We start from the raw sequence: 24,784 nt of genomic DNA, 5'->3' as shown, positions 1-24,784 counted from the left end.
TGTCATGATACCATAAAAATAATGTGAAGATTGTTAACGTCAGGACCTCGGTGGCCATTTCCTCTACGTATCTTGTTCTACTCACCCTATGAGAGTCGGAGTGAATTCAAGCTGTTTCTAAGTGGGCTGTTATGATATAGGGGATAAATGAAATAGCAGGAAATGTTTCAGGTCTATAAATTTTGAGGTGAGCTGGAGTGACGTGCAGCAGCACAGAGCAGGCTGTGCGGTCTGCTCGTGGTAGGTTATCTGCCAGAAATTATAAATATTATTTGAGCAAGCGCGGTCATTGCAGTCAGTCATGTGAAGCAGCGACCGCCGCGATCTCAACCAGTCGTTTCTGTTGTCTCAACAAATGTGAGTGAGCGCATAAACAGAGAGCCGAGAGAGCAGATCGTGCTGCGGAGCTCACATATTTGTAAGGACACCGGCCTGTTGTTTATATCTGAAAGCTCTCAGCTCGGATATCGTCATACTTTTTTATTTTGTATGTTCAGACTGTCAAGTTCTCCAGCTGGACACCAGTAGAAGATGTGGAGTCGGAGTCTGCAGAGTTGTTGTCGATGCCAATTAATTAGCACGTAGCTCGTCGTCCGCTCTCACCGAGACGCGCTTCGTTCGATATGAACAAACCGCCATTCAGCGCTCAGATTCAGCTGGTTTACGTTGGGAAATGCGGCCACATACAAACAGTGTTCTCTTTAGGCCACCACATGTACTATGGGTTTGACAGACCACAGTTTCCTGGTTGGTATTTGGCAGCAATCAGAGCAAAACATGAGCTACATGGGTTTTGATCCAAAGCCCTAAAGCCCAGTGACAACAAAATGACTGCAGGCAAAGACGGAATATATTAACTTCAATCCAGATGAGTGAGGTAGCGCTAAACCTGTAATTAGACTGAGACTGAGATTGAGAGTGACATTACAGGTTACACCTCTAGATATCGCCCAGGGCTACATAAAAAAAAAAAACCCTAAGCCTTGAAAAGCAGCTTCACTGTGACGATCCATCCACTTTTTGCCCATTGTGCGACCGTAGCGGCGCCGCCATGTTCCACCACCCCAAGGCACAATGCGCGCTGGTCATCATCATGTACGGATGTCGGTTTCGCTTGTGTCTGGCAGGATGTGTGTGTATATGCCAGGAAGCTCTTCATCCGGTTTCTGCTCGTATGCATTACACCGAGTGCCACTCACAGGCCGGAGGGAGCAGGCAGAAATCTGTAGGTTCGCTCAATCCTGTTAATGTGGAACAGCATTTAATTAGATCCGCTCTACATCGAGCAGCTGTAGACACTCTGCATCTTGCTAAACACTGACGTTAATGCTTTGAATGGGCCTGTAAAAGTTCAAGAGCGGGCCACAGCAACCACACAGGGGCTGTGAGAGCGAAGGAGAACATTTAAGGACAACTTTATTCCTCTTAACAAATCTGATAAACTGGAAGGAACAATTAATTGGATATTTTCTCACTGAATCCCTCTAACAACTAGAATGGCACTCAGTAGAGTGTATACCTACACCTGTGCTCAACAGCTGCCTTTAATTCAATCAAACCTAATCCAGTATCAAATAAGATATGATTAAATGTTAGATCCACATTTTTATTTGGATCCGCATCAAATTGTGCCCACCAGACATCTAAATATATTACCTTTTTTTCATCAGATATGTGTTACTCCCTTAGAAATTACCAGAAATTCCCCTTTTCAGTGTTAAAGAAAGTTAGGAAAACTTCCTAGACCCATCCCCAGATCCACACCAAGTGAAGGGGATCTATTCTGGGCCGAAACCAACCGACCACCAACAGTCCAGTCGCCAAGATATGATGTTCACACATTTCTGCAAACCACAGCTACGTCCAGGGCTGGTATTTGTACCAAATGTGGCATATCACCTTCACGTTAAATGCTTATTAGCCACCTTTCACATCAGCAGGTGGAAGGGAAGATGGTGGCGTTATAACAAGCCCACAAGGCTGCCAAACAACTGACCGCAGTTTGAGTCACAGACTGGATATTTTTAAGGACACCTGGGTACATTTCCAGCTTACTTTGTGGCCAAAAAATGCGCCTATTTTTGGCCACCAAAACATGCATTTCTTTCCAAACCCCAACTAAGTGGATTTTGTGTCTAAACCTAAGCAGTGCATGAACACAGCAAGACAGAAACAGAATATTCAACATAACAAAACATTTATATTGACGATTGGGTTGCCAACCAACAAATGGACACGAGCCAAACATAACCTCCTTGGCGAAGTAATCATTTATCAAAATTGGTAAGCTTGAAATGAGAGGCACTGAACAATATGGAGCCTGTATTCTCCTCCTCTCAGAGGAAGCCGTCACCTCTTATTGATTTATCTATGTTGTATGAAAAAGAGCCATGACAAATATGAACATTGCCAGAGGAACATGATCCATCAAATCAAACAACGAGGTTTGGCTTTCGAGAGTTTCCTCCCCGTTGCATTGTTGTATTCTTATTTCAATTTCCCAAAGTTGAGTATTTTTCACATCCGTGCGTGTAACACAACTGCACCACACTCTCTGTCAATCACATCACACCCACAGGGGAAAATGGAAATCGCTGCCAGGAAATGTTCCCCTCAAAAAACATATTACCTTACAAACTCCATGTCCTCCAGCCAGTGCAGAAAACATTATGTTGTCCTCTCAAAAAAAAACAGCTAAATGTCGAAGAAGTCAGCATTTTTAAGGTGTATTTCTAAATGATTGGTTGTTCTCCTTCAAGGTCTGTGACTGAAATGGATAGTTGGAGTCTGTAGGAGGGACAGAGTTGGAGCGAGGTGTTAACAGACATGATAAATTTGACACAGACGCATTTAATTTCAGTTTTTCGTTGTTTTTCCTCATCTCTCTGGTAGCGCCCTATAAGGAGAGGAACCCTGCCTCCTGGCCAGGGAAAACAGAGCTGGTTTCGGATGATGTATTTTCTTTGTGGTGTTTTTTTGAGCGAAAAATGTGTCACTGACAAATAACGGAGAGTAGAATCGGCATCACAATCCAATTTTCCACAGCGCGTACAACAGGACATACATAAGGACATATTGTCCAGCACTCCTCACTTTCCATTTTCTACTGTGTGTCGGAGAAAAGCAGTTAAATGCAGTGTGACTGGCTATTGTGCAGCCTATCACCTTTTCACCCCCTCCTCCCCCGTTCCCCGCCTCTCAGACGACCTCAATGCATACCATTACTGTCCTTCATTTAAAAAAGGAAGAAAAAAAAAGGGTGGAGGAGGAGGGAAAGAGGGGAGGACTGAAAAGGTGACGAGAGGACTGAGAGATAAAAACCAGGCTGATTTCTATCTTGGTCGAGCTCCAGGCGCAGACAGCAGCAGGCTCCTGCTCCCCAGCAACCAGGAGAAAAGGGATGAAGGCTGTAATGTGGCAGCACGGATTGATTCTCGTCATAATCTGTTCCTATCGGCTCTGGCACACCGAATAGTTTTGTTTTTTTTGTTTTTTTTTTTGCACAGAAGCACTCTCTGCTTTTTCAAAAAGGACTGCCTGCCACTTTTCATGCCATTATGCTACGCAGCCACATCCTTACAGCCACATTGTCTCATTATTTCTGAAGCTACCTTATTGCTGTTTAAGTTGATATGTTGTCTGTCAGTTTGGTCCCAGTCAGATGGGTTGTACCGCTCTGTACCCCGGGGGGTTCTTCGGCAGGTGTGTGGAAGGAAAAACTGCGAAAAAATGTTTAGAAAAATATATAAATTGCAGTTAGATCAAGAAAATACGTTCCCACCAAAACACGTGTAAGACCTGTAGACAACATGTTGCAATTGAAGGTGCACAAAAAAGTTAGCAAGGTTTTACCTGCAGAGAGGCTCTCACTGTAGATGGACATAGACTGGTGCTTAAATTGCGTTATGTTGGCCTAAAATATATATTTATTCATGTTTTGAAGTTAATACTTTTGTTGCTTCGTCCTTGACAAAGTGAAATAAACTAAATCTCCCCATTCACACTGACCTAACTGTAGTTTAGCTAACCGTAGCAAGCTAAAAGCATAAGTGGTTTAAATTTTAAAAGTAATAAATCAATAGCAAAGAATAGACATTTAAAGTTTGCTAAAATAAGCTAACAGATGACTGGTTAAAATAGTTCTCTGTAGCAAGGGATAATAAGTATTGACAAATGGTTATAATAGATCAACAAAAGCAACAATCTGATAGATCTAGTTAGCATAAATCAAGGGATTGATGCTTAAAGCTAAAGTTAATATATAGCCTTAGTGGTTGAAATAGTTAGCTTAAGGTATTTAAATGGTTGTTAAAGGTCAATAAAAGCAACAATCTGTTGGCTCAAACCAATCGATTAGTCCATGTTTGATGGTTTGATGGTTGAAGTTGGAGAGCAAATAGATGGTTGAACGGTTGAAAAAGATGGACGAAAGTAGGCCAACATCCTTAGTTAGCTTAAAGCAGCGGCTTTACAATTGAATCTAGCTAAAAAAAGCTAATAAGGGGTTTGCGTCCCTAATGTCATTAGCTTAATGCATCAGATTAACTGTACGTTAGCTTGGATACGCTAATGGAGAGTTGTTTTGGATAACTATTCGAACTATTCCTTAGGTATTGTGGTTGAAAAAGAGAGAAAAAGTAGGCTAACGTCCTTCTTTAGCTTAAAGCACTGGATTGATGCTTGAAGTTAGCTAAAATAAGCTAATAGACAAATGGTTAAAAACCACTTAAAGAAAATAATTGACGTTGCAGCCATAATTGAATTTTATTAACTATATCTCCCCCCTCCTTTGCTTAACCTACACCCCCCACTCACACACACACTACCACCTTGTTTGCCCTTAAAGGCTGCTTTGACTATTCTTTCCTGGTGATGCAGGAGCTGCAGGGATACACTCGTGCAGGCGGGCTGGCTGGGTGGGTCTTGCACTGGTGCTAACTGCTCCGGTGAGACGCTGGTAGTAACCAGGAGGGTGGAGAGGCAGCTACGTGAGAGTGGTCCAGCCTAGAACAGCAGCGCCTTTTGTGTCTGCCTGTTTCTGACGGTTATTTATAAACCCAGTAAACCCACAGCACATTCCAGGCTGCCACAGACGCAGGGAGAGCTGCACCTCACCCATGTGTGTCCTCTTTGTCTGTGTGCGGAGGTCAGTCCGAGCTGTCAGGATCAGGGATGACGCTGGAACATCTGGTCTAATGAAGACGATAAAATAAGCTGGCGATTGTCTTTTTTTCCCCCCCCTCCCCAATTGCACGGAAAACCGTTTAATTCCTTTTCCTTGTTGTGCCGTTTAATTTGCTCTTGGCTGTTGCATTTTTATGACCACTGCTTGTGGTCTTCCATGACTCATATTAATGGGAAGGCCCTTCTTCCTTGGCAGTGGATTCCTCAGTTTAATGTTAGCCTATTACTGAACTTGACTACTTTTGAAAAGTCCAAATCTCCTGGGACTTCCTCCTCCTGAGTGGGTGGAAAACATTAATCACGTTTCCCTGGACAGCTTTTCAAGACCAGTATGGGGCAATGATGCGTTCAGGGTCTTCCTGTTTGGAGAATGTCACTGTTCTCTTTTTTTTTTTTTTTTTTTTTAATGCTCTTAGGAAATTTGGTTTAATCATATTTCCTTACGCAAGACGCACCGATGATGATAGAACAGATACGGTTTATATTTCTTGTACAAGCAGCTCAAGAGGAGTCATTCGTGGTTCATCTCTTCTTCCACCTCTTTCGTTTTGCTTCTGGCTGCAGTTATGTGTGCAGGTTTCCTGTGGCAGAGTCCAGTGAACTGTTGGAGGAAGTCCAGGCACTAAAGGACATCCCTTCCCCACACTTTGAACCAGACTCCATTTTTCTACTCACAAAGGTCCCCGTGAGCTAATGTTCTGAAGCGTATAGTATGGAAGCGGTGGAGTCCTGTTATTAATTTCCGCTCTGGATGTATTTGTTTGACACGTATTGTGCTTTCGCAAGAGCTTTCGACTACGAACATGCAGATAAAGATCCGTTGTTCCAGCTCATGTTTGCCGCCCCTTTGTTGCTCTTTCTATAAAGGAATGAACCAATTTTTAAAAACACAAAGCTGCATCATGTTTTTTGTTACTATCATCCTGATTATTGGCAGGCTTTAAGAGTTTTACCCCCTTTTTAAATGTTAAACGTGATTACAGATCCCAAGGTCGGCTTCGCTCTGCCTTTCAGCCTGAAATGTTTAAAACACTGGAGATGGACAGTAATTATAAACAGAAAGTCTCGACATTTCAACCAAGGTAATCATGTCTCCACGGAGCTGCAGTCATTCATATATCCACGAACTGCTCAGAAATCAGTTTTAATTAGAACCTTATATATATTGAGTGTGAAGCTTGATTTGTGGGGGAAATGAGGACGGCAGCTATTGGCGCCAGCTGACATACGTGTGATCAGAAGCTCCGGTGTTAATTGCAGAGAGAGCTGCTACCGGCTCGTGAGAGAACGTGCAGGCTGCATTTAGAGCTGAAAATTGATAACCAGTCATTTTTACACAGTTCAGAGTTACAGGGACATTGTTTAAATGCGAGGAAAACGATACATTACACATGAGAGAAAGCACGCTTCAGGATATTTGAATGAATTGCCGAAGTATCGTCACGTATTTGATGGTTCTCACTGAAAAGGATGATTGGTCGAAGGAAGTTTCAAGCCAAAAATGATGAATCTTTACTGGTTCCAGCTTAAATGTTATGATAGTAAAACGAAAGAGTCTTTTGGTTTTTGAATGAGCATTTTCCACAGTTTCTAGACATTTTATAGCATAAATGATGAATCTATTCATCTGCAGATTTTGTAAGATGGTTGATTTTTAGGTCTCCTTCCCGTTCATCAAATATTGATGCTTTCAGGTGGCCACCAACCTGACCAACAATCCCAAAGCCTCAGTATTTGAGACTTAAAAATAAAGGAGCATTAATCAGTAATAAGAATATTCCCTACTTGCACCGCATCTAGCTTTCTACCAGTGAAGAGCTGGTTTGTACAACGATGAAGTGTTAATAGTTGTTCTGAGCAGTCGTGCTGGAAGGCGAAGGGAAAATCTGGCCGTCAGAGCGTGGAGCAGACGTGACATGTAGAGATGAAGGAGCACATTTAGAGGCAGCGTCATCTGGAAGACATTCATAGTGTTGTTCACATGAGAATGTCTACAAATAAGAATGAAATGAGAGAACACGGAGAGAGAAGTTCAAGCACTCCTGTCCCGTCTGCACACAGCTGACTAAACACGGCGTGAAGTCGGCGTGAATGTCGGTTTCTGAACTGGTGCCACCGGCAAATCCCGTTACAAGTGAATGCAGCATAAATTATCACCGTGCAGCACAACATTTATCAGACGTACGCGTAAAAGTAATTGTGAATGTCAAACAGATGAAAAGGCTTTGCTTCTCCTGTCGCCTGAACAACACACGTCCTCCAGCTTGATCTTTACTTTATTTCTGACCATTTCCTCCTCGCGACTGCTCTTGTGTTCACTCTACATTGTGACGGACTTGTTCAAACTGAGCCACGTGTTTGAACTCTCACAGCACCGGCGCATCGAGCTGCCGGAATTTAAATGGTGAGTTACGTTAGAAACAAGAAATCAGATACGTCCTTTTGGCTCATCCGTCGAAAGACACTTGCCAAACATTTCCTGAATTAAATCCATGTCAAGCGCATCATTTCCTTCTCGTTGTCACACTGATACAGTATTTAATTGCTGCTGATCAAGCATTTCCAGGCTTCTAACAGTAAAACGAAAATGAAATAAAGGAGACGTGTCGAGGATTCCATAAGGTCGTCCAAAGAAGCCCCCCGAACTGCTGAAATGAGATATCAGAAGAATCCGTAGGAAGCCGAGGCTTAGCGAGTGCCGGTGACCTCTGCCTGCATCCGTGGGAGGCCTCAGATCCGTCTGTCAGGCTTGTGGAGCTGAATTACAAACACACCGCCGAGCGCACACACTCTCCTCTGATGCCGCTCGGTGTTTTTGATGCAGGGGAAGCTTCAAGTGCAGACGCTGGACGGCTCACTTTATCTCAAAGAATCAAGGGAGGGGTGGAAAAGAAAGCTGTAGCTGTGCTTTTATTCTTGGCTGCTTTACCGTCCGAGAGTCTTCACAGGTGTGTACAGGACAAATCCCGGTAAAAGTGGAGGGAAGTTGTTTTTTTTTTTCTTTTCTTTTCTGTCTCAGTTTAAAAGCTGAGACGTTGGTGTCAGCGAGGATCAGGGGTCGCACGGAGGTTAGGTGCGAGCGGACGACTTGAAGGCCGTGCTGTTTCAGCGGGGCTATTAAAGGCTTGAACTCTGAACCCGCGCTCTGCCTTGAGGATCAGCCCTCCGCCGAGGGGGGACGTGACCCTGAAAATTGACACTCACGTCTCTCGCCCTCCTCTGTCTGCCCGTCTGTTCTAGCCGTCTTTCATCGGGTGTCTCGCCGCTTGTCCTTAGATGTTTGATTGCGATTTATAAAACCCTCACGATACAGTTCAGCAGCAGCTAACTGTCGATGACTTAACGGCGCTCATGCGAGGTTTTCAGATGAATCGTGCAGGACAGGCTGCACGATGCATATGTTGTTTTGTAGCCGTTCTTTTCTGTAGTGTGTAGTCGTTCCCTGAGTTTCACCGCATCCGACCACACCGCATCTGACAGCAGAGCGCGCTCGTAAATTGTGTCAGCTCCTCGAAGTAAAGCGACACGGGTCATATATTAACCAAACTCTCCCGACTGCTGTTTATGTACTTTGCCGTGATCCGTCAGCCTTCCAGGACAGAAACGTAGCTGTTGCTACAGTATCATTAGCAGCACTCTCTGCCTGCGAGCCATTATATGATTAGCTCCTAATGCTACTGAAATTCAAAGCTATGCTGGTGTTTTGTTTGGTTTTTTTGCGTGTTTTTTTTTTTTTTCACCAGTTAGCTACAAATGTAATGTTTTACTTTTCCGCTAAACATTCTCCAAATCATACTATGAGATTCGAGGTCGGTTTTCTTTGCAGGACATTCACTGAACACGGGCCCGCAGAGACAAGAAAGTTGTTTGAGATACATAATCCATCGAGATAAACATCTTCATCATCTTCGTTTTCTCGCATTACATTTGTTGTTTATAGTGATTTAGTTGTGGGCAGGGACTGTTTGTCTCTGAGCAGAAAGTTTTTCCAATCTGGGATTTTTAAGTTGTCGAAGCTTGTTTTCTTCAACCCCGGATTCTTGCAGTTAGAAGCAGTAGTTGATGAAATTTTAGGAGCTGTTCTGGAGTTTTTGGATCATGTCACACGTGTTCTGCAGGCGGATCAGCTGGAGGAGATTATGTGATGTGATCAAAAGCTCTAAAAGAGGAGTCACTTAGTGGACCTAGAGGGGAGATCGTTTGTCAGCAGCGTAACTGTTTCGGCTCAGTTTAGAGTCTTTGACGACCGCAACAAAGTAGACTTTGGACTTTGGTGCATGGAAGGACAGAAATGAACCTAAATGTTGTGCATTTGGTTTTTGAAATTGACCATCCGTGGTGCTATTGATCCAGTCCACTGAGAGGAAATCGGAACAAGTCTTGATAATCTTTGAAGCATTTAAAGTAGAAGTAACAAGAATTCACTTGTTCTGACCTCATAAAGCCTGAAATCTGTAGCTCTTGTGTAATTCTGCTAGTAATTTTGCACCATTTTCTGAAATTTTTAGACAAATGATTCATATATTGAGAAAATAATAAGCAGATTAATAGATAATGAAAATTATAATGAGTTGCAGCTCTATAGTTTGTAGTTAATAGGCTAAACCAGGCAACAGAACCTTTTTAAAGCCAAAAACAGAGAGCTGGCTTTTGCTGATATTGACCTGTACCTCAAGCTCGGGGGACTGACAAAGAGGGATTTTCCAGAACCAGAATCGTTGAGGACCACAAATTTCCCTGTCTGCTGGAATTATACAGTGCGACTCCAATCTTATCCATACCTTTAGTGTCTTGGCGCTGAAACCATGCCTGAAACTTGCAGCAGGGATGAGAACTGACAAGTTGATTTCACAGATGACAGCACTACTATATGTAGTGTCTGTACAATGAGACGCCACGTGACGGCTTTGAGCGAGTGCTGCTGCTTCCCAAATATCTCATCCTATGATAACTAAAAACACCTAAATGAAAACAAATTGAGTTCAAACATTCTCTCACTTTCCTTCGAGCAGTTCCTATCTTAATTTAAGATTGTGTCTGCAACAAGTGGGATGATGCGTCCTGAAGAAGTCTTTTTCATCGAAGGTGTCAGGACATCAAGACGTTGCTTCAGTCTGTTGAACGGAGCCAGTCGAGGTGGTTCAGGCACCCCCATCCCTCCGGTCTCTCATCAGTACTCGTGAAGAGAAACTGGAGGAAGTTGTGAGAGGAGAAAAAAAAAATTACTCTTCACTTGCCGTGCTGCCACCACAGTCCTGACCTTAAGTATCTCGAAAATTGATGGATGTTTATTTTGAGGCTCAGCAGGAGTTTGGCTCCCAGCTGCACATCAGACCTTTTTTTTTTTTTTTAAACTACTTACGAGGGGGTGAAGCGTAGCCTCGGGTCTTCTGGCAGAGCGCTACAGGTTGTTCCAAGGACTCTGCACGTTACAAAAGGTGACCTGGTCTTTTGCTGTCGAGGCTCTCGCAATCTGCCCGAGCTGAGGCGAGCCAGATCAGTAGCATCTCCACAAAGACACAGTTGTACAGGGAAGCGTTTTTACAATGTCCTTTTATCTGTTGTGTTTTATTGCTGTTCCGAGCCCGTCTGTCTCCTCGCAATTGAATTTTTATTTCTGTCTTTGTTTATCTGCTGGCTTTTGTTTTTATCCTGTTTTGTAAGACACTCTGTAGTTGTTGTAAATCGAGGGAAATGCTATCCCCAATGTCCCAATTAAATTGTTGGAGTCGAGATAAAGTGTAAGGACATTTTTCAGATGTTCACCTGCATGAATTATAGACCTTAATTAAGTTGCATTTCATTGATAATGCCACATAAGCAGGTATGTTTTGGTGTGTGCCTGTATTCAAGGTTTTTCCCAAAGACATGTGGCCCCGGACTTGATGGATATTTGATTTGTATGATGTGTCCGTGCCACATTTAATCTGGATGAAATTAAATCTGCACCCAAGAGTCTCTTCAACCGGCCAATTCTGGCTGATTCTGTTGGACAGGGAGCTTATGGGAGTCTGAGTCTGTCGCCGCTGCTGTGAAAAGTGTCAGAAGGGGCGGCGGGGGTGGGATAAGCCGAGAGAAAGGCGTGCGTGGAGTGTGTGTGTGTGGGGGGCGTTTTCTGAGAGATACGAGAGGGGTCCAGATGTACAGCTCGGCTATAAAATGCACAGGGGCCGGCAAAACAGATGTGACTTTTAATGAGCGTAAGACTAGAGGAGGAAACGGGCTAATGGATGGATATAATGTGTCACCATGTAACCAAATGTCACTGTAGAGCTGCATGTTGCTCAGGTAATGGGCAGGAAGAGTAAGAATCTCACTTACCCTCAGGAAATGGGAGACGTTTGTGGAGCAGAAGGCAGGTTTGGGAGATTTGAAGATTTTGTGAGAAGTTGGACTCTTATTTTTCCGGATGTCATGACGCTCATAAGGCTATATATAGAGAGAAAAAAATATATGTGTGTGTGTTTGTTTGTGTGTATGTTCACATGCTGAGTGCTACCTCTGTTAGAAGTCTGTTGTTTTATGAGGCAGACCAGACGCAGGGTGTCATTGTGATTTATGAGGCTCCTCGCTGCCTGTGGAGGGTAAGATTGGACCAAAAATATACACTACCCTGCCAAGTACACAGGGTTTCAACATCAAGGCACTTATTGTGTATATCAAGCTTTATTGGAAGTGTTCGGAACTATAATTCCAGATCTAAATTGACTATCCTGCTTTCTTTTTTTTCTTTTTTTTTTCTTTTTTTTAGGATGACGGTAAAATCCCTCAGTGGTGTTACGGCCCGTTTGCACTGAAAAATCACGAGAGAAACATGCTGAAATCCTTGGACGTTAGTCAAACTGATCGTGCTGTGAGACACTTCCACTGAGGTCTGAACCCAGAGAGGCTGCGTCACAAATGTTTCTGTGTGATTTAGGACAGAAATCCTACATTGCTACAGGCTAAAATCGACCAAGCGATATACTGGGCCGAGCTCTAATATGAATATATCCCTCTTTTTGTCTTGCTGCGACCACTCTCACCATCTCCTCCTCTGGCTGTTTTGAGGTTTATGAAAGCGAAGATGATGCCAGCACTGTAGTCAAATCTCATTCATTGAATTGCCACATATTCAAAGCATGAGCCCCGAGACATTATTAGATCAGTCTCGCACAGTGTGACAGTCTAAAGGCGCCTTTGTTTGGCATGTAGTCTGTGTTTTGTGCGTCGGCAGTTGTCTGGTTTGCCTCTCTCAACTAATGCCAGGATGCAGTGATACAGTCACCATTTGAACGCCATTATGAATCAGTTTCATACTGCAATTGCATGCGTGCAGTTTATTTTCTCACAAGAAGATTGGTTAAAAAGTGTGAGTGCAGAAAGAGAGAGAGAGAGAGAGAGAGGAAAAAAAAACCCATAATGGAGCCGCCTAAATGTGGAGATCTGTTGGCTTGATTGCCGTGCGTAGAATTCAGCGCTGCCCTGATTATGCACAAAACGCTGATAATGTGTCTGAAATGTTCCCCTTCAAATTTCCATAAATATTAATGTGTTGTGTTGTGATGGGAATCGGGGATTGAGCCACGGCTCCAGGAGACTTCCCAGGGCTCCAGCACGAGGAGGAGTGGTGGGAGTTAAATGCGAGGTCAAACAGAGGTCGCGATAGGGAAGCTGTCTAAACCCGACACCCAACCCCCCCCCCCTCGTCCGCCGGCACTCCAGGAAACCGGAGGGGGAACCGGAGAAATAGTAATGTGGAGGCTTATGGGAAGAATTAATGCGGGGCGCTGTGGGTCTGTTTGCAGAGTGTCGCTAATTGAGCAATAAGTGTAAAAGGCATGTGCGTAAAAATCAAGTTGTGCTGAAAGACTCATTTCTAATGTGTGTTTTGTCTCAATATTAATATGTAATGGACTGAGATTCCCCAAGCACGCAGACTTAATGAGGCTATACAAAGTGTTTTTTTTCTGACGTTAACGGTTTCTGACCACAATCATCCCGTATCGTGTTGGATTACAGTTGAGAGAGAGTGTGTGTTGCATTAACTTTTTGGCTCACATTGTGAAAAATAACTGCGAAAAAATGCACCGGGCTTTCCAGGTCATGAGTTGGCCGATCACTGGGAGTGTACGATGCCAGTCTCAGAGGGTCACGCGGAGGTAACTGATAGAGCCGGTCCAGCTGGTCCAGAGCCAGACCAGCCTTTTTTATATCGTCCCTATCTGTCTTATCTGTCAGCCCCTGCAGGCCTTGACTTGATGAAATGCAGGCTGGTGGTTGACGGTGTGAGTTACAACTAACTGAGAAATCACCACAGTGTCATCCTGAGAATGGCGTTGAGGTAAATCATTACTGCTGACTTTTGAGTTGTACTTGCAGCAGAATTTAATGATTGACCCATAGAGTCGGACCTGAGCAAGGTCAAGACAAACAATCTACTTTTCATTTTATGTTCACTCTTTTCTGAAAGCTGCTATCAGAAAGACTAACTCTGATGGGTATGTGCAAATGTTAGCATGTATGGCTAACTAGCTTACTGTAATAACCCAGGTAACCTAGCTATCCACACCGCAGCTTGTATTTTATAAGCTAAATGCATTTGTTAGCTTAGAAGTTATGTAGAAACAAAAACCATCCACTCTTATGTATGTATGAGCAAATGTTAGTGTGTCTGGCTAACTGGTCCACTATAGTTAACTAACTACACAGCTAACTGTGTTGCGGTCAGTATGTCATTAGCTAAATTAAATGTGTGGGGTTGGAAGTTATCTAAAAGAAAGTCCCTGTATGCGTAAAACTTTAGCATGTCTTGCTAACCAGTTGGCTAACAAGCCAGCTAACAAGGCTAAACCAGTTAACCTCACACTAGGGTGACTACACAGTATTTCATTAGCTAGCTCAATTTCTTGGGGTTAGACTCTCGATACAAAAGAAGAAAAAAAAAGAAAAGGCTACTCCACTGCGTATGTATGCATAAACGTTAGCATGTCTGACTTACTGGTTATAGTAGTTATTCCAACCCTGCCCAACAGACTTAACCTAGCATTAGGATTAGCTAGTATTACATTAGCTAACTAGAGTGAGCTAGTTTACAAGTTATGTATAAAATACAAAAGATAAAATGCCCATTGCAGCATTATACTGCTTTCAATAATAGCCTAGTGGTTACAAAATCAGTGGTAATCATACTGTATACATTAGCTTATCCGTGGTATTGAGTTTTATCATGTAAGTGTAATTAGAAATACCACTATGTTGTTTTTTGTAGCTACCGTTACTGCTGGATGCTACAACGTTCTGGTTTTTAAGTAGTTATCATACATAATTTATATATATATATATATATATATATATATATATATATAATATATGGACAATGAAGAATAAATCCAGCATCCATCTTGCTTACCAAAGTTATGTTATCTTATCGTTCCTTGTTTCTCATCATGCATGTGAAGCTTTTACTAATTAGTTCTGCCTCTACACTGCAATACACGAACAAAGCAGGGGTTTTTACAGGCTTTGTTTTTATTTTAGGTTTTAAAGGTTAATTAAAGCGTCGTCTGGTGATTATTTGGCACAAGCCTGCAGTTTCATCCCGTCTCCACCAAACTGCTTTCCATGGATTGTTACTTTATAAAAATATAGCATGGTTAGAGAGTGTGGCAGCGAATCAGCCCTCTTTAAAATGCATCACAGGACACGCAGATGCCTCAAATCACATGATGATCGCACATCAACGTCTAGAGCGCTGCTGTTTTTAATTTTATTCTCCTCGGACAGAGAGCATCTTCAAAAAGATGCATTTGTGCGGTCGAAGATGTCAATTTAGCATGGATGGAGGGCTGAAGCGAGGAGAAAAGGATGCAATTTACATTTTTTCCACGTTAGTGTGGGTACGGCCTCTTGTGTGTCGCTCTGTGTGTGTGAGAAATAAGTTTACACTTTGCTCTTTGTAATGTATCATAAAGGAAGAGGGATAGCCTGGAGAAAGAAGTGAAGAACAGTAAGTCTATCAGGGGGCAGGGAGGCAGGCAGACCGGTCCAAACACCGCTGGGAGTAAAGAATGCACCCCCTGCCGTCCCGACCTTTGGCCTCACTGAATGTAGGCCTCAAGGGCAACCCACGCCTGTGGAGAGACAATGCTGCAGATACCTATTGAGCCCTGGCTTTTTACTCCTTTACAATCTCCCCCCCTGCTTTTTTTTTTTTTTTTTTTTATACCATGCTCTGTACTACATAAAAACTTCTCGCCATACAGGGTCCAAGTTTGGATTTAGAGCCTGTATTCAGGGGGTCGCTTTTGTGCCTCCACACAAGGCTAAGAAGGGGGAAACACCCACACACCTCCCTCTTCCTCTCCCTCTCTCTCTCTCTCCCTCTCTGTCTCTCTCCCTCTCTTTCTCCCTCATTCTCCCCCCCCCCCTTTTTTATTTTTCCTGCTGGGTTATTTACCCTAAGCCCTCTGACATTCTGGCACCTGTTTTCCTCACAAAACCGTTAATTTATCACTGAATTATTAACTAAGAGCCCACAATGTGTCTGGCACTGGGTGACATGTCCTGACTTTGTGTGTGTGTGTGTGTGGGAGGGGTGCGGTTGCCGAGGCAACGGGGGGCCTTTATCGAAAAAGCAATTTAGCCAGCGTCTCCCCCCCCTTCTGCGTTCTGAAGCATCCACCGCCGAAAATGGCTCGGATGGAGAATGTTTTTTAGGATTAATAAAAATACAGGAGATAGCGGCGACATTTTGCATTCGAGGAGGCGCGGTGTGAAGCCCGCTGTGTTCCCTCGACGATTTTTTTTCGGGGGGAAAGTGCACTCGCCCGTCACAATGGATGTGTAGTGCAAGATGAGCCTCTGTAATAAGCACAGGGTGGAGCGCGGAGATCGGAGTGAATGGCCTGTACTTTTTTTTACGAATATGGATGACACTGGAGGGAGAAAAAAAACACTGACAGTGACATTTTTGAAAAATCAAGTGCCAAAAATCAGTGATCTTGAAGCCCAAAAGATGGAAGCATAGTTCCGAGGTGGTTTATGTAAGACAAAACGCCTTGCACGTGTAAAACGAGATGAAAAAGAAGCGTATTAAGAGAGAGGTCATCAGTCTTGTACAGAGAAAGGGCAGCGACTGTGCAGCTGTCACGGTCTTGGAGATGTGTATTTCACCACCGGGGGAGCCGAGGCGGTGAAGACTCTTGACCGGGTAAAGCGATAGTCGGGTCAAAGCGGCACAGATGGAAGCGCTAAGTAACACACACACTAGCCTGCATGGTGTTGGCTGAAGTATGGGTAAGAGGTGGGTGGGTGGGGGCTCCCTTTGTAGCCATGAAGAGCAGCAACAGGGTTTTGAAGTGGATACAGGCAGTCACTGAGAGCCTCGGGAGCAGATTGAGCAGAGGTGGGGTGCAGCATGGAGGAATGTAAGTCTAAACTGGCTGCAGGGGCCCTGCCAAAAGGGAGTTACAGCAGCGTGTTTGGGAGAACTTTTGTTTCTCATCTGTCTTCGACCCAAGACAGGGAGGAAAATGCAGAATGTGTTAGATTTTAACCTGCAAGCTGCCTGATGGGTGATGAATGAACTGTTGATGCTGCTGTGCAACACATTCGCCTGATTAAAATGTCAGCAAAGTACGTTTTGGCAAAACCACAGATGAGCTGAAACTGGAGATTTGCTAATGTTGCAACTTTGTTCGTTTAGGCCAAATTCACTCTGCTCCACTAAGATTTTTACACAAAAAAAACACTGGTTTAGGCTTAGGAAGCATTGTGGTTTGGCTTTAAATTCACATTTTGCGTCACCACCATCACAGATAGAGATGGTCTGACTTCCTGTGGTCACCACGAAAATGACTGGAAATGTCAGCAGTTCTTCTTAAGATTTACCTGCTTTAGAAACTACAGAAACTATAGAAAGTGTCCGCAGGTGTCCTTAAAAATCTTCAGTGGTGTGGCTCAAACTGCCGTTGGCTTCTAATAAGGCTGCCACCATCCTAACCACCACCTCCTGATGTAATAGTCGGCTAGTAAGTGTATAATTTGAAAGTCATATGCCACTTTTGGTACAAATGTCAACCTTGGACGTTGGTTTGCAGAAACTTGATATCCTGGTGAATGTGCTGGCATGTTAGCTTGAATCCGTTGGCACATGAAGTTATCCATGTTGCACAGGTGATCAGCCTGATTTCTGAAGGGGCTTGTGTTAAAGCCTGCCAAGAGGAAAACCAGGAGTCCAGTCCAGCCTGCTCTCCCTGACGCCACGATAGTAAATCTTCACGGTCAGAGATCACGCCGCCTGCAGGCACTTTCAATAAAAAAGTCCTAATAAAAGACAAATGCCTCTGTTGAACATGTCTTCAGGGGGCTGGTCAGTCCATCAGACTGACAACCTCCCATCTTCTAACAAATGACTTTCACACATGTGTGGGAGGAGACAAACCCATCGATCTGTGCTGGAGATCTGCGTTGAATCCTTTTAATTTTATTTTGAAAAAAACTCCCCGCATATCAAGATTTAAATCGAATCAAGCTGGGACATAATTTCCTCGCTGTCCTCTCTGGATAAAGTGGAACACAATTCCCCAGCTTGTGCTGTAAACTGTGCTGAAAAAATCCCCTTGACGTGAATAAAAAAAGATTATATGAGGAACATTACTGCCTGATAATAAATGCGTTCATGAATTCCTGAGGAGCTTAAATTAAATTCCACAAATCTACTATGTGCAGTTATAAATAATGGATACGGTGGGTTGTTGGGATGAAAAACATGAACATTTCAGCCCCTTTTGTTTTCAAAGATATCCTCTGGATTATCACCGTTTGTCCCTGATAAAGTGCTCAAAGATAAAGGGCTGTGCTGCTATCAGCATCACAGCAGGGCACCTCTCATCTCCTCAGTTGTAAAGGGCTGACTTTCCTTTGTAGTGGCACTGTTGTAATGAAGCGGCGACGGGAGCGGTTGGCAGATGCCTCGGGCCTGACCGGCCCAGTGAAAGCAGATCTGTGAGGAGATGGAGCGCGGACAGTGATAGGTGAATTGGGCACGTTGAGTGATGAAATTTCTTCCACTCTAGTTCTCTCAACACACCAGAGCCACTGCAGAGGCCCGACGGTGAGCAACAGAGAGGTCGAATTTAACTGCAAGAGGTTTTTTTTTTTTTCTTTTTAAGATGGATCGGGTCAAAACTGAAGCAGATGTGTACAGATGTATGATGTTAAGCCCTCAAATCTTTTGGGGGTTCTCAGCGTAAACTAACCTCCTCTTAAAGAGCAGAGTGTTGCCATAAAGTGCAACAGAGCAAAGAGGCATGAAAGCGAAACACCATGAATGACAGTTAACATGGAAATGTGGATTTCTCGGGAGGTTTGTCCCCCTTCCTTCTTTTGGAGGCAGGGTTCCCCATGCAGTTTAGACCGGGTAGGAAATAAACCCCAGTGTTGATCCCATCATACAAATTTAGCCCCATCTAGAAAGAATCAGCGTTTTCTTTGATCAGCGGGGTGATAAGATTTTCAGCCTCGGTATGTCGGTGCACACTGGTCTGCTGGCCCCACAGCCGCCTGATTTGCTCCTCTTCTGGATATGGATCTGCAGCCATGCGTGATCCAATTAGCATGATGAGCACCGGGCACAGTGTGAGGATAATGTCTGCATGTCCAAGAGAGTAAATGGATTGTTAGTATGGATTTCCAGCTCTCCCTCGAGCCTTAACGGTTGGCGAGCTCTCTGTAGGGGTTACCAGCATCCTTAAACCAGTGTGTAACTATACAGCCAAGCATACTGCCCAGATATATAGTTACACACTCTGTTGGTATTGGTAATGAATAGAGGCGCCCTTGGAGAAAGCTGGGGACCGGCCACATTGCAATCTAGATGCAGTGAACAACAGTCTGAAAGCAGTTTGCATGCTAATTAGCCTCCGACTGCTCTGCTGGAGAGACTTTCCTTTTTGTATTTCTTCACCGTAAATCAGCAGAGAGAGCAGTTGTGGCTGCAGCTAATGACTGTTTCGTGATCGGGTAATCTGCAGAAGGTTTTCTCAATTAATCTGTTTTGTCGAGGAAATGTCAGAAAATAATGAAGTCCAGGGTGTCAAATGTTTTGAAAAGTTTGAAAATATATCAGTGAAAAACAGTAAATTGTTCATGTTCATGAGATTTTCACTGAAACAAGAAAAATCGTGAGTCGATTATCAAAAATGCTGGTGACAGAATTTAATGGAATGATTTTACATTTGGGGAAAGGTGTTATCTTTCTACAGCCAAGCTAAGCTAACCAGCTGCTAGCTGTAGCCTTGTGTTTGACACAGGTTTGACAGACGTATCTCTCAGCATGAGATATCCCCAAACTCATCCTTTTAATAATCTCAGCTTACAAACGGCAGCACATAAGAGGCACTTTAATAAAATGAGTCATGCTCAGACTCATAAAGCTGACAAAAATATCCTTAACACCTCCTCTGGAAAGTGGAGGACGCCGTTCACAAGCCGAATAACAAGCGCAGATTCGTCAGGATGATTTATGTGTCTTGTCCAACATATCATGTCACATTCTGTATTTATTGTCTCGGATGGTATGGACAGCCTGTGGCTCTCCACGATGAAACAGTGTTTTTTTTGGGGGGGAGTGGATGTGGCTGTGATCCTCCATGTTTTCTATTCAGTAGGAGGACAGGAGAGGGAAGAGTGTGCTGTTATTGTGAGAGCTGTTGTCTTGAAGAAAGATTTAGGATTTCAGAAGTAGATGACAATGAAAACCCAGCTTCTCCACCGCTCCCCTGCTCAATGAATTCTTGCCTTTCAAGGTACTGAAATCTGTTTTGTGTGTGTTTTTCTGTGTGTCTGCACGACAGACTCCAGGACATGTTGCTTTTGTAGTTACAAGGTCAGTCATCCCCCCTCCTCCCGAAATCATAACAGCCCTTTCATTCTAAAGGCAGATCTGAACCCTCGGCGGATTTAGCATACCGAGCTGCTCTGATCTGCAGCCAAATCACCAGGCAGACATGATTCAAGGATGCAGTAAATTAGTGGCAAGACAAAGAGGAGGAATTGGTTCTGCCTCTTAGGTTGCTACACAAATCTCTCAGCTGCTCTCTTGATGCTGCAGCACGAAGGCATTGAAACGTCTTAGAAAGCCTACGATTTTGGTGCACAGCCATCTTCCTCCTCTTAAAATAAGTATCCCTTCATGTGATCCAAGAGGATGTACATTAGTGTGGTAATGGACTGGATGGGTTGCATTTTTAGCCACGCTATCATCATGTTTTAATACTTTTTTATAATCAAATACCTGCACAAGTAATTATCAGTTTCAGAACAAACATGTAGCAGCAGATCACCAGAATAACCGCTAACTTCTGCCAACTGTAGCGACCTTTGACTAGTTAGCTTGGTTAGCTGTGCAGCTAGTGGTCCAGACTGGGAGCTCATGTGGACGTCATAGTGTCAAAACTGTTATTTCCCCACATTCTTTTGATAATTTTAGTTATTTTCTAATGATTTAACCTAAAATTCTTACGTATTGCACCTTTTGAATATAAACCTGTGAGAGCGTCGGCTTCAAACAGTTTGTTCTAACGGGGATCTAGTGGGAAAGCAGATGTTTTAAGTTTCACATAGCGTGTTACTTGTCATTCTTTGAGCACCTGACTGTTCAAAATTACATTACACTGTCACGTACGTCAGTGTGGAGCCTCGAAATGCAGTGCATTTCTTGACACTTTGGAGCTAGTGCAGAACCAATCACCCTATCACTCTTTTTTTCTATTTCCCTTGTGTCCCTCTCACACGCTCTTTCACCTAAATCCTGCTCTCAATCTCACATCATCAGGCGGAGTGACAGCAGGCGGCCGATTGAAATGGTGTCAGGCACGTTGGCTTTTCTGAGACAGTCACAGTTAATGCCCCTAACCCCATCAATTTGTGAGCCCGAGATTGAGTTTCCAGAGCAGCATGGAACGTGTGGTAAAACTGTTGACTGTGGCAGACGCTGAAGTTTGCTTTTGACGAACTTCCAGACCAACATTGTCGGGAGGCTCCGGGTCGTCTTGTCCGAGGGACAGACCGTCTGACCTCTGCTGTCCGAGAGGGCCTGCGGTCGACCTCTGGCGAGTGCAACATTTGTGCAGCTTGTGGAAAGAAGAGACACACAGTGACAGCATGCGTAAAACATACACAGTGCGAGCTTTCTTCCCTCTCGGTCGGAGGATCTGCGGGCTCGGCTGCTGCAGTGAAGTCACTGTTTTCACAATAAGAGCAGTGAAAGGTTTTCATCAGCCTTCAGTAACCCAACTCCAAGCTTATTGCACCGAGCCGCAAGAAAAGCAGTGCTCACTTCATTTGGCACACAACCCATTAGAACAACTACTGCAGCATCCAGGCAGCACAAATCATTATATTAAATGGGTGCTTAAGCGCTTGGCAAGTGAGCAGCAGGTAGTAAATTGGATAGTACTGTATTAAATGTGTTTATTTTTTTACTTCTTCTCCTCTTGACTATTTTTTTTTTTTGCGATCTGTTTCTGTTTTAATATAAAATTCCTTGCAAAGCTGGGTAAAGGATAAGTCCGCATAAAAGGATGAATATTCAGTCGGCAACCACTCGTCTCCATGCTGATGGAAAGTCAGCTCATCCTGTGTAATCCAGAAGCTCCTGGAAGATCCTAAAATTGATTTATAAAGATGTTTTTTGAAGCTGAAATCTTCACTGAAGCTGCAGAGCTGAAAGCGATGGTGCTCCCTGCCAGAAATGTGCACCAGCTCGACCACATTAAGGGTGTAAATGACATCATTTTTAGGACAATTCTGGATCTTGGAGCTTCCAGAAAGAGTGATTGATTACACCAGAATGGCTGTGTTAAACTGATTTATGTTTGTTTTCAGTTGCTTTGTTATGTTGTTCATCTACTTCAGTTGTTAAGGAGAATACTGCTGCAACAGTGTTTTGCTGTGAAGCTGCTGAAAGGTTTTGTGGACCACAAAATTGAAGCTTATTGGCCGAGTTCGTGGACACCTAGAAAGAATGTGACTTAAAGTGACATTGCTCTCTCTGTAGCACACAGAAAAGGACAACCACTAAGGAACAAAGACAACAAAAAACTGATAAATATGGACCACAGTCTGTGAACAAGTCAACTGTGCAGTACGTTTTAAAATTGAAAACAAGCAGTGCAAAGAAATAAAGAATAAGTAGCGTGTGCATTTTTATCCGGTATGTATTCTCGCTTCTTTGCACTACTCGTACAGGTCGAGACCTGAAGGATATAGGTTAAATAAAACACTTTAGTTACACTGTAGTTCTCTGGAGACGGTGTTTCTCATTTCCCCGTATGAATTTTCTAAGCCGCTCTGGGATTTCATGCAAGGAATCCCCTTCTTCTTCTTCTTCTTCTTCTTCATCATCCTCTTCTTCCTCTGTACTCGCTGAAGCAGCAACATTGCACAGTGCCGAACGCCGCTCTTAACAAGACGCTATTTTCTATTCACGGCGTAGGACTCTTCCCTCTGATATGGAAAGCGAGTCTCAGATATGTGAAATGCTTGATCTGCCCTTTGATGTTAAGGACTTCACTGATCGCTCAACTCTATAAATAGTGTCAGTTCATGCACAAATTTTCAGACTGTAAAGCCTCTTCTCTCGACTTTATGAGGTCGTATTCATATCAGCTCTTCGTGTTGGAGGCATTAGGACTACACTAGAGGCCAGTGGGCGCTCATAAATGCCTATGAAAGTATGAACCATCTGTCCCAGAAGCTGCAGTAATTCACAAGGCTCAAATTTCTTCTTTACTGCAATGAAAATGCTCCTTTTTTCAGCTGTATTCCCACTTTTACCCTTATTCATGACACAGCAGGGACGGCGTGAGTTTGCTCTGGTTCAGCCTCTTTTAAAGTGCAGCAGTGTGCTTCTCACCCTCTGCTAATTCACCTCAGGGCTGACTGCACTGCTGTATATTTTACTCCACCGTCTCGCCTCCCGAGTGTCTTTTAAACAACAGAGAGGCTGTTTGTCCTGTAAAATATATATGAGCTTCAGCTGACGTTTGTTTCCTTAACGCTGTCGTGTTTCGGGAGAGCGAATAGTGGCTGCGCTGAAGACATTATTTTTATCCTCGCTCTTTCCATCCACATTTCTTTTTCCAACATCTCCTCTCATGTTTTTTTTCTTTTTTTACAGATGAAGCTGTGGAACAAGTACAAGGTAACCAGCATCCCATCTCTGGTGTTTGTGGATGCAGCTACGGGGAAAGTGGTGTGTCGGAACGGCCTGCTGGTGGTCAGAGATGACCCTAAAGGTGAGATGGGGCGGCCGCACGCGCTCACACGCTCGTGGTTTGTTATTAGCGAAGACATGACGATGATTTATTTCTAGTCCCTGACCTCAAGCTGCGACCTTAATCCTCTTTCCTGAATGGTTAACCTCAACCACCAACCATTCAACCATAGAAATACAGCAGTTTAATGAGATAATAGGAAGACGTTAGAGGGTCAAAAGGATGGGAAAACAGAGATCGCTTTCTCACACATTTTTTCATACCTGTCTAACCAAGAGTTCTTGGTGGGTAGCATTCTGAAGCTTCTCTGCGCTGTGGGTAATACATAGAATGCCGCTTCTCCTTGAATGTAGTCTCTGTAATCAGTGGCAGAAAGACAGTAACGCACACAAACTCCACTCACTCTGGGTTCACATCAGCACATCTCCTCCACCTGTCCCTCATAAAACAGCAGCAGGTAGGAACTGAATTCCCCCGAAGCGAGGTGGCCCAAAAAATGTGCATCAACGCTTTTTATCTGAGTATCACCAGCTGGTCACAATCGAGAGTCGGTGGCATTAATTCACCGCTCAGCTGCCGTTAAGCCATCGCAGAAGAAGAGCAGGTGACGGCATGACGTAACTGCAGTAAAAGAGTGACAGTCAAACCTGAAATGATGGAAAATAATAAGGGACATGGACCAGTGCCCCACTCACATTCAGTGATGAGCACATGAGCTAAAAAGGTTTGCAGGCATGTTGCATTGCTGATTCTCCTTGGCTCATATACTTTACATCGGCATAACGTCACACACTTTATCATTTCTGGACTCTAGGACACCGTCCATTATCCAGGAGGTGTCACTTATCGATTCTAAATTGAAAAATCGATTGGAATGACCGGGATAGATTCAAGCTGTGGCTATAAAATACCCATGTAAATTCAACAATGTCCTTACTTACTGTCAATAAGAAGTAATTAGGAGGTTATGCAGGAAAAATTCCTAAAGATATTTAAATAAGTGCTTTGTAATGACCAATAAAGAGCCATTTGCTAATAAGCAACTAGTCAATGGTCAGTTTTGTTTTTATTGATACACCAACTTTTCCACAACAGCCTGCCGTTTTCTGGCGATATTTCCATTTTTTTTGTTTAGTTTTTTTCTCCACTCCTCTTCTTTCTTTTTCATTCCTATGCAATTTGAAAATGTGCATAAAACAGGTGGATGGAAAGACACTTAATGTTCAAGTGCTGTGAGTGCTAATAAAAAAGCGGAGTAATAATAATAAAACTTTACTGTGCAACAATTCCAAAATTATGTTGTGCGGTATTCCGACTAGACGTATCTCATAAACCAAAGT

At 43.5% G+C, this 24,784-nt stretch overlaps 1 protein-coding gene across 4 annotated transcripts in view; it reads left to right on the top strand.

Annotated features, from left to right (window-relative positions):
• nxn (nucleoredoxin) overlaps positions 1 to 24,784 on the top strand; it is a 66,372-nt gene that overhangs the window by 25,491 nt on the left and 16,097 nt on the right. The window contains exons 1-2 of one of the 4 annotated variants that reach the window (XM_037084794.1): positions 8,016 to 8,132; positions 23,348 to 23,465. In XM_037084794.1, the coding sequence (XP_036940689.1) occupies positions 23,348 to 23,465 (118 nt within the window). In that variant the 5' untranslated portion in view covers positions 8,016 to 8,132. Of the gene's footprint in view, positions 1 to 8,015; positions 8,133 to 13,283; positions 13,326 to 13,371; positions 13,508 to 23,347; positions 23,466 to 24,784 lie in introns of those variants that run through there. The other 3 variants (XM_037084777.1, XM_037084785.1, XM_037084768.1) reach the window with 3 other exon arrangements.

Source organism: Acanthopagrus latus, chromosome 2, assembly GCF_904848185.1.
Source record: "Acanthopagrus latus isolate v.2019 chromosome 2, fAcaLat1.1, whole genome shotgun sequence".
NCBI lineage: Eukaryota > Metazoa > Chordata > Actinopteri > Spariformes > Sparidae > Acanthopagrus > Acanthopagrus latus.
The sequence above is the reverse complement of the archived record's forward strand: the minus strand, read 5'-3'. Positions and strand labels throughout refer to the sequence as shown.